Source organism: Aphanomyces astaci (assembly GCF_000520075.1).
Source record: "Aphanomyces astaci strain APO3 unplaced genomic scaffold supercont1.5, whole genome shotgun sequence".
Taxonomy (NCBI): domain Eukaryota; phylum Oomycota; class Saprolegniomycetes; order Saprolegniales; family Verrucalvaceae; genus Aphanomyces; species Aphanomyces astaci.
Window position 1 is genome coordinate 1,520,773 of NW_009798268.1, and position 9,044 is coordinate 1,529,816.

The 9,044-nt window shown below is 49.8% G+C and overlaps 3 protein-coding genes across 4 annotated transcripts; 2 read left to right on the forward strand and 1 right to left on the reverse strand.

The window, feature by feature from the left end:
* The first annotated feature begins 688 nt into the window (after window positions 1–688).
* Window positions 689–1,751, forward strand: H257_03247. Of its 2 annotated transcripts, XM_009827251.1 has the most exons (2): window positions 689–845; window positions 899–1,751. In XM_009827251.1, the coding sequence occupies exons 1-2, from the start codon at window positions 707–709 to the stop codon at window positions 1,672–1,674; spliced, it is 915 nt and encodes a 304-aa protein (XP_009825553.1). In that variant the 5' UTR covers window positions 689–706; the 3' UTR covers window positions 1,675–1,751. The 2 variants fall into 2 exon arrangements, with proteins under 2 accessions (XP_009825553.1, XP_009825552.1); XM_009827250.1 differs by having other exon boundaries at window positions 695–1,751.
* A 171-nt stretch (window positions 1,752–1,922) lies between these two features.
* H257_03248 (hypothetical protein) lies at window positions 1,923–2,565 on the forward strand (the record flags this gene model as incomplete). The annotated part of the gene is made up of 2 exons (XM_009827252.1): window positions 1,923–2,235; window positions 2,294–2,565. 2 exons carry the CDS (start codon window positions 1,923–1,925, stop codon window positions 2,563–2,565), a joined length of 585 nt encoding a protein of 194 aa, XP_009825554.1.
* Window positions 2,566–3,953: 1,388 nt separating this feature from the next.
* H257_03249 (hypothetical protein) lies at window positions 3,954–7,368 on the reverse strand. The gene is made up of 11 exons (XM_009827253.1): window positions 7,210–7,368; window positions 7,091–7,160; window positions 6,831–7,019; window positions 6,690–6,768; window positions 6,584–6,615; window positions 6,411–6,489; window positions 6,169–6,252; window positions 5,864–6,076; window positions 5,549–5,809; window positions 5,302–5,487; window positions 3,954–5,250 (listed from the first exon to the last, which is right to left on the reverse strand). The coding sequence occupies exons 1-11, from the start codon at window positions 7,326–7,328 to the stop codon at window positions 4,073–4,075; spliced, it is 2,490 nt and encodes an 829-aa protein (XP_009825555.1). The 5' UTR covers window positions 7,329–7,368; the 3' UTR covers window positions 3,954–4,072.
* Between the last annotated feature and the right edge of the window lie 1,676 nt (window positions 7,369–9,044).

Sequence of the window (9,044 nt, forward strand, 5' to 3'; positions counted from 1 at the left end):
CCGAAGGATTTTCAGGGAAATTGTATTGGAAAATTCGTGTGGATAATTACTCTACCTAATGGGCTTTGGATAGGACTGTGAACGGCTGCTCTCAGGGTGTGGTCAGTGTACGGCGTCGAGGCGGCATTTGGATGTCAATTCAAACTCGAAAACCTTTTACATATAATAATTTTTCCCACCATAAACTTTTACAAGATTATTGGCATGAGAGGTTCTCTTTTGTCCAATAATACAGCTCGAACGATTTAATTGGATGAAATAAATCGGCACATCACTGAACATTCGGCCCATCACTGGTCGATCACGTTATTTGATTGGATAATATTCGAAATAGGAGAAACGATTAAAGAACCGCCTGAACCAATCAAATCACGTAATGTCGAATTTCTGCCAATATAAATGTTTGACCCCACCGCATTGGGCAAAACCAAGGAAATACTGATCGTTGTATAGTACAGTGTGTACAAGATTAAATAGATTCGAAAGTATAATAGTTGGCGAAATGATCATTTCCAATTTTGGGTGAAATGCACAATATTAGTAACAATACCTAGTATTTTAATACTATTAATAGGTATTATTACTAATATTGTATTTTCATTTGATAAATGATATTAAAATATCATTTATCAAATGAAAATACACAAAAATGTGTTCACAAGAAAACCAGTAATGTTATCCGGATTTCCCTAGCATTGATTGCGACATGGAGGTCACATCGTCATGGACGACAGGTCAGGTGCTCGAGTTGGCACAAGAAGCCCATGCACGGGAAGTGCATGTGTTCTTGCCGCAAAAGCTGACGCTATGCAAGTGCAAGGAGGACCTGTCCTGCACCGTTACGAGTACGTCCTTGTTACTTACTCCCACAAGCATGCGTTCTCATCCTTATGCTCAGTCATGTTTCCGACGACCCTCAAGCTGCTTGACGTGACAATCGACAGTTCTGCGCGACATGTGGAAGTGTACATCATAACAGTGAGTCCGACGGGCGAGCGGCAGCCGCGATACGTCGACACAGTGCGCGGGGTGAAGTCGGGCACGGACGTATTCCATGTTCCGTATGCGTTTTCCAATACGGAGGACATGCAAGTCGCTTCCGGTGTGTCGTTCAAGTTCGTGTCGCTGCAGCCAACGCACACAAAGGATGTTCTCACGCTCAGCGAACTCAAGGTCCGCGTGCATCCACCACCAGCTGCCCCGACCCCACCGCCTCAACTATCCACTGCAACCCCCGATGTCGCAAGCCGACCTTCCCCGCCCCCAATTGACATGGACACGATGAAAATGATCTTGTCCATGCAGCAAGCCATGCAAAAGCAAATGGAAGACAAGATCTACAAGGCAGTCGATTCCCGCTTGTCGCTCTTGACCACCCGACTGCAATCCACCGAATCCAAGATCCTAGCGCTTACAAACAACGTTCCACAGGCGGAAGTCAACCATGACAAGGAATCGTTCGCGGGTATCCTCAAACGACTCGCGTCCTTGGAGAAGGAAGTACGAGGAATGAAGGCATGCCACGACAGCGGCGAGCTTGCAACGGCGTTGCAGCAGCTCCAGACGACTGCCAACCTACAAGATGGAGATGACGTCGCTACCCTCGGCGAATCCGACGACCTGGATGACGGAGCGTTGGCCACGGCTACGTCCAGTACTGCCGTCGACTCGTAGATAGATATTATGTCCTTTGACTTTTGTGAATTTATCTGCGGCCCATGTGTCCAGGGAGCGATTGGATTGGCTGGTCATTTTGAATTATAGCCAATCATCGTAGTTACTTGCTGTGGATGTGTGACACACTCGCCATTGGATTGGATGATTATAGAAGGACAGAAATTCAGCCAATCCAAACACTTCAAAGTGGATCATTTGGCTGTCATCTCAAAGTAAACGTTTTCGCTTGTCATCGTGCCAACGACATGGAACCATCCCATGCAGAGAATCACCACCAGTACAGGTATGGAGGTAGCAGCAAAGACAGCAACGACGACAACGAGCAGCATCCTTGTCATCGTCGCAGCGGAAGTATGCATCGTCCATCGTGGCACGACATGCATCACACCGCAAGGGGTGACAGCAGCAGCACCTCGTTCGTCATGTCGTGCACGTGGCCAAGCGAGGACCCGCTCGAGCTCATGTATACACCTTCCAGTGGGGAGCTGTGGCTTCCATACCACCCGCGCTGCAGCCGACCGTCGCAGTCGCAGTCTGACGCGCCTTGCTTTGTCACCAGTACGAACTACCTCGTCGTTTGTTTTGAATTGTCACGCTGATAATCCTTTCGTGGCAGTTGACTTTGGATCGATGCCTCAACGCGTTGGGCAAGTGGATATGACGTTGTCTGCGCAATACGTCGAAGTCTTCGCAGGCCATCGCACTCTTCATGGCGACCTGCGCTTTGCGTACGCGGAACCCGCCTTCGCCATGCCCGACCTCGGCGTTCCCGGCCGCTTTACCCTCGACTATGCATGTCCAGACGCCGAGCCGTTCGATGCGATCGCCGCGATTCGCTCAAGTTTGCGGAAGTGGACGATGTGTTTTCGTTCGATTCTCTCTGTTTAACGGCGTTGGACTCGTCGCACGTCACCTCGTCAAGGCAGACCAGATCCCTGTCGTGGCAGCTACACTCCCCCATATCCACCATCACCCACATGCAACTACTTCCTTGGCATCGCGGCGAACGCACATGAACATGCCTCGGCCATCCCATCCCCGTCCTTCCGTACACTACCCCACCCTGACACTACTCATCGACACCAGGTCAAACACTAGAGTCAAAGCCAGCTGCATCCTCTTTCTTCTGGTTCAAAGCATCTACACAGAGCCTCCACATACAGTCCTACTCGTCAATTTGCGGTTCCATCAATCAACCAACATCCTCTCAACTCAACCCCCCCCCATCACCACCGCCGCCACCACAAATCCCCCATGGCTACATTCGAATTGACATCGCCGCGCCTCCCAGACGAATTCTCGTCATTCTTCTTGCTCGTCATCGCCATCGCAATCGTCCGAGCCGCTCCGGCAGTCGGTTCACCCTCTGACATGTCCGTCATGTGACGTTGATGGGACGTCTGCGTTGATGATGGTGCTAGACATGCAGAATAAGTTGCTAGAGGATTTAGAACCCCGCGTCTGTACCACCAACTGCATCGCGTTCTCAAGCGGGTCGACGCGGCCGAAGCCATCGTCGGAGACCTACACACCCGGCATTCCATCAAGACAAAGCCATTGCGTTTGCTGGGAATTTACACCGACTGGCGAAGCTCAACTTGAGTGTTCGGCTGCTCCAGGCCGAAAGATGTGTCAAAACAGTAAAGGTAGCGACCATTCAAAGCCAGCACAACGTTGTCACACAAACAGCAACGTCAGACTCTGTATCGTCGGTGCTGTCTGACCAGTGGAAATAAGGTTCACCTGCAACTGTCGATGGTTGTGCTACTATATGGTGTGCCATGATGTACGGTTTGAAAATTGTATGCAGAAGGTGGAACGCGGCTGGATGGGGAAGGGAAGAAGGGGGGTAGATGTGTACTCATTCCTCCAATTCCCCATTGGAGGTAATGTTGAAGTCGGGGTGAATGGACATGGACTATGTGAACGATGGCTTACACTAAAGAGTGTACCACCCAGGATGGTTGACCCTTGTCGAACGTTTCTGACTTGAACTGTGCAACGATATAATAATAGTGCCATATAAACACCAGAACATGACAGCGTGGCTGCCACCTGCTTGACATCAACGCACGACCATATATATATATATATATGAATGTACCGCTGGTCCCAAGTTTGGTTTGGCATCTCGACGTCAATACATGGCTGTGACATTATTGTCAAGATATGATCTACATCATCTTCAAGCCATCCATCGGGCGTACTTTCTATGGCCATCAATGTATGGATAACACGTTCATTCCAAGCACACAAAGTATCGTCGTGTATGACGGTTTGTGTTGAATAAATAGAGTGTATTAAATGGGCAAGGGCATCGGACAGACAAGGTGGGTGACGACAAACTCTGCGAGTGGCACCCCTGCTTCCACGGTCAGAAGCGTCGGCTGGTCGACTATCCGCCGCCGTGGCGCTGTGGGTTTCTGAGACGGGGTTTCATTTGACAAGTTGGATGCGTCGCTGTTGGTTGTCTTGCCTCGTTCCCTTCTTTGTACGAACTGCTTTTATCTTTAGGGGGTATGTGGTGGTGTTCAATGGCTGGCAATGCAATGTTGGAGTCCTTATCATGCCCGACAGTTGGCGTCGAGGGGGGTGAATGGTAGAGGTGCCCCCTGACTCGCGGATGAGTCACGGTATGGTGGCTCGTGTGGCTAGTCCCCCGGTGTACTGATGGGCTGTCAAACGAAACTGCCGATCGTATATCCGTGCGAGTTGTAGGGGTGGTATCGTCAAAGAGTTTGGACGATTTGATTGGGTCCGGGCGATGCCCCAATCTCGGCAATACGTGAGTCGGTTCTGGATGTGGCGACTTTGGCACTACTTGGACAGCGCACACCTCCATCACCACTGGGGGAATGTCTGGCGTTGTGGCTACCGGTTGTGCGCCTGTACGACGCCAGCGAGGTAACAAATGTTTGGTGGCTCCACTGGGACGAGGAGGCAGCAACCCCCCACCAACATCCATGTATTGAGCGGCCAAATCAACCATTCGATGCGTGGGCGGGAGACTTTTACTAGTAGGAACCACCCCAGTAATGTTTTGTGGGGGCTCAGGGGCGTACTCTTCCTTGGCCAACTGCCGAGTCCTGAATTTGGGGGTCATATGCGAAAGAACGACGGCGTTCGAGGTGCCATGATTGGCCATGCCGGTCGGCGACTCGACCAGTGCTGCTCCCAGCGTGGACGATGCGAGCGCCATGACCAGATCCACTGCCATTTTTTCGATAGCTTTTCGCTTTGGTTTGCCTTGTTTGGGGGTGTCCTTTTGCGGTAGGGACGTGGGTGCAGCAGCAGCAGAGACCCCGGGGGGGTTGGTGTCGAGGATGCCTAGACGAGGGGGGGTCCGCTTGCGAACAAAACTCTGTCGTTTTCTCCCTTGAAAGGCCTTGCGGATGTCCTCTATGCGGGTTTCGTCTACTGAGTCGGCCAAAAGGGTTGCTGTGGACAGAGCCCCCACAAACGTGGTGTTAGGAAGTCGGCTTGAAACAGCAATTTGTTTTGCAGGCATCGAGGAGTGGTGGGGTGGGGCTACTTCTCGGGGGGACTTGATGCTGAATCCCCCAAATTCTCGCTCTACATCATCGTCAAATGAAGCAGAAGGCAATAGAAATAACATCGTAGTACGTTCGAGGGGTTGAGTTGCCTTGACAGGCTTAATGGGTACGTATACACGAGCTGCCGCCGCTGGTCCTGGTGAGGTGGGAGATGAGTGGAGGACTGACATTTGGCGGAAGATCGACGATGAATTATGGTGGAGGAAGGTTGGAGGGGTGGGAGCTGTGGCGGTAGCAGATGTTGACAGTTGGCGGACTACGCAGAAGCAACCACACTTGTTCGTGCAGATAACCCCATATAATAGGAATGTACTTACGCGAAATATGCGACTCGAAAGACGACTGGTGCGACGTGGTTTGCTTGGGAGTGCCTTTTTCTCGCGGCAACATGGGGGGGTCGTCCCCCCAAGGTGTTAACGATGGGATGGAGGTCAAAATATGGCGGTCTTTGTCGTCTAGGGCGAGGGGTCGCGGCGGCGAGTCCAAATGAAGCTGGGGGTTGGTCTGAACGCAAAGCGGCTCGAATGTCTCAAGCGAGGGGGAAACGAATGGAAGTTGGGGGTCCAACGTATGAAGTTCTGACATGACTATGAGCAAGCATGTAAAGACGATTCGGTCATGATTATGCGTACGGGGTGTTGAGGCTAAGGAGGGGTTGAGATGTGCGGGATGGCAGCTGACATTCAGCAACCCCACCCCGACGTCAATGGAGGCATGATTTGAAGTGGGATGGGGAGCCAAGTCGGGGAAACTATTGTTAGTCCCTGAGTGCAATGGGATGGCGAGTTTAGGCACCAGCTGGTCGGGTGGTTGTGTGTGGTTGTCGTATTCATTGTCCACGGGTTCTAGTAGCAGGTTAGATGATTTTAACTTTACAGCGTAATATCAATATCATTAGTAGCAGGTTAGTCCGATAGGCATGCAAAAGAAGGGGTACCGATGATCATTGTGGCCATGATCGCTTCAATCTCACGGAGCGTTCGTTGCAAGGCGACGTCGACCACATCCGTGTACAGAATGTCTACGTACACACACCATTGCAATGATCATGAGTAACGTTAGAGTTTGAATGTGAAATCGCAAGTGAGAATTCACTACAACGTGCAATAATGGATACATACTAAGTTAGTACAACTATAAGTCCAAGTGTTGGGGTCGGACTACTGACTGTCTGTATACCTTCCAGGGCTCGCAACTTGAACGTCGAATCTTCCACGCGTGAAATGCCGTCCAATATCAAGTACAGCAGCGATATGTACTATTTTTAACCACATATATACGACAAAAACAAAAATGATATTTCCATCGAATCTCCATTGTGTAGTTAGTTATACGTATAGTCAGGTACTTACGTCGTCCACATGGATCGAATCACACCACAAGTCTACCCTGAACTTGAGATCCCAAATATATCATGTATATATTTCACATTGAAGGATGTACTCGCATCGGTCTTACCTACGAGTTCGAACAAGGACAGATGAAACGCATTGTACGCTAGGGCCACTTGCCCTTTTGTATCGCTGTCCCAATCAAGCTACTCAACCGACTTATAGTTAATCCAGCCCAATACCGCCGCCATCTTGCTTGCAATCGAACCCGAATTTGGACATACGAGACGTCGGCATTGAAATGCTCCATCAAAATCTTGTGCAGTCGGATGAGGAGCATCGTGTATCCGTCAAAATCCATGGGCGCCGATGACGTGACCACAAGGCGCCACAGTGCGCACGTGAGTCGTTTTAGCAACGGGTGGTTGCGGATGGCCAGCCGTTGCGCGAGGTTTTCCTAGCCACAGAGTGCCTCGATACGTACTTCCTTGATCGATAGAGTACTTGGGAGGAAAGTTAGATACGTACTTCTGAATAGTACGCCATGTTGCCTTGTCGTTCATACGCAGCATTCGAGTCAACTTCCAACTGGACGACGCTAGCAACAACGATTGGGCGATGACACACAAACATATGAAGCAACGGACCCTTCCGACACGAGACGCAGCGCGTCGACGCGCAACTGCTGGGCATTCTTGGCTGAGATGTTCTTGATTGTTATGCTATGCCGACGTTCTGCCCGATTTCCACCACTGCTTGTGGACATCGTGGACCATCCTGTGTGCTCACGACGACGAAAATTCGAGTGTTTATTTTTATATCTGCCGACGTTGTCGTTCAGTTACGAGTTGCCATCCCAACATCATACTAACAGTAAACAACACCTCCTTCGAGTTTACTGTTAATTGTTGTATACTAACTGTAACGTGATCGACCATTGATCAGCCAAATTTTCAAAATGTTCAAACTAAAATATCTCAATTGGTTTTCATGGCATTTCATTGTACCAACATTTCCGGAAAGCTGACGGAAAGCTCTTTCGCGGCATAGTCAAATGTAACGTAAACGGCCACTTTATGGATACTTGGACGGTTTATGGATACGTCGGATAAGCCAATAGAATCGCCAGGATTTTGAGCGGCAAAAACTCCACAAAATAATACAGGTTGTCAACACTCAGTCTGCGTTTTCGCGCCAACATGGCACCACTCACTCGGAGTCGGTACACACCGGCCGAGCTCTACCAAGCCATCCAAGACGTCATCAGTGGACAGAGCGGGCGTTTTGTTTCCGGCAAGTCCAAGATTCCGTACCTTGCGCTTATGCGCAAGGTGCGAGAGACAAAGGCTGGCACGCTGGTGCCTCCACAGCGGCGGGGTCCACCTCCCATTCTCCCGCGTGACTGCAAAAGTCACCTTGTGGCGTGGATCACCGCCATGCAACAAAACGGGCACCCTGTGGATCGACACATGATCCTCATCAAGGGCAACCAACTGGTTCGCCAACTTGACCCTCTCGGGTCAGTCTCGGGAGGCTGGTACAAGCAGTTTATGCAACGGCATACCCAGCTGACTTCACGAAGTGCCCAAGTCATTTCGCATGTCAGGAACAATGTTAACGACGCTGCAGTGCAAGTACTGTTCGATTCAGTCGAGAGCATCATCGCGGAACACGGTGCGTATATTATTACATCAGAATTTTTGAAATTAATATTATACTCTTAGGATTTACTCCTGACCGAATCTTCAACATGGACGAGACGGCGTTTGCCTCAAGGCAAAAGTCCAAGAAGGTCGTTGCAATCAAGGGCTCACGGAACGTTTGGGCGAAAAACGTCCCAGCAAATTTTCACCTGACGATAGTGGCGTGTGGAAATGCGAATGGTGTTTTTATTCCTCCTTTATTTTTACTTCCAGGTGAAACAATTGAGAAGGTTTTGGGACTTGAATGTTGCGTGCCGCATGCTACCGTTTCTACATCTCCGAAAGGATTTATGAACGAAGATTTGTTTGTCTCGTGGTTGAAGATGTTTTCGGCTTCGGTCAGTGTTGAAACGCAACGTCCACTTCTTCTTGTATTTGACGGACTTGCCTCCCACTATTCGTTGGACATTTTCACTTTGTGTAATTCATTGCAAATTATTTTGCTGTGCCTTCCTGCAAATGGTACGCATTTGTTTCAACCTTTGGATGTGAGTGTGTTTGGCCCATTCAAAACTTCCATACGCCAAGGAATTTTTAACGAAATGGTGAACGATGGTAACATAAATCTTTACATATCACATTATACATGCCGAGCAATGAAAAATAAAACCTTCATGTTTGTTAGACACTGGCAACTTTTTCTCAATTTCGAAGCCTGCCGCGCTACGGATCGCGTCCCAAGCATGGGCCCACCGCATCGTGCCCACAACAATCATCAGCGGCTTCCGTGCTACTGGGCTGTGGCCACTATCGTTGGAAAAGATGGTGGGACGGCTCAA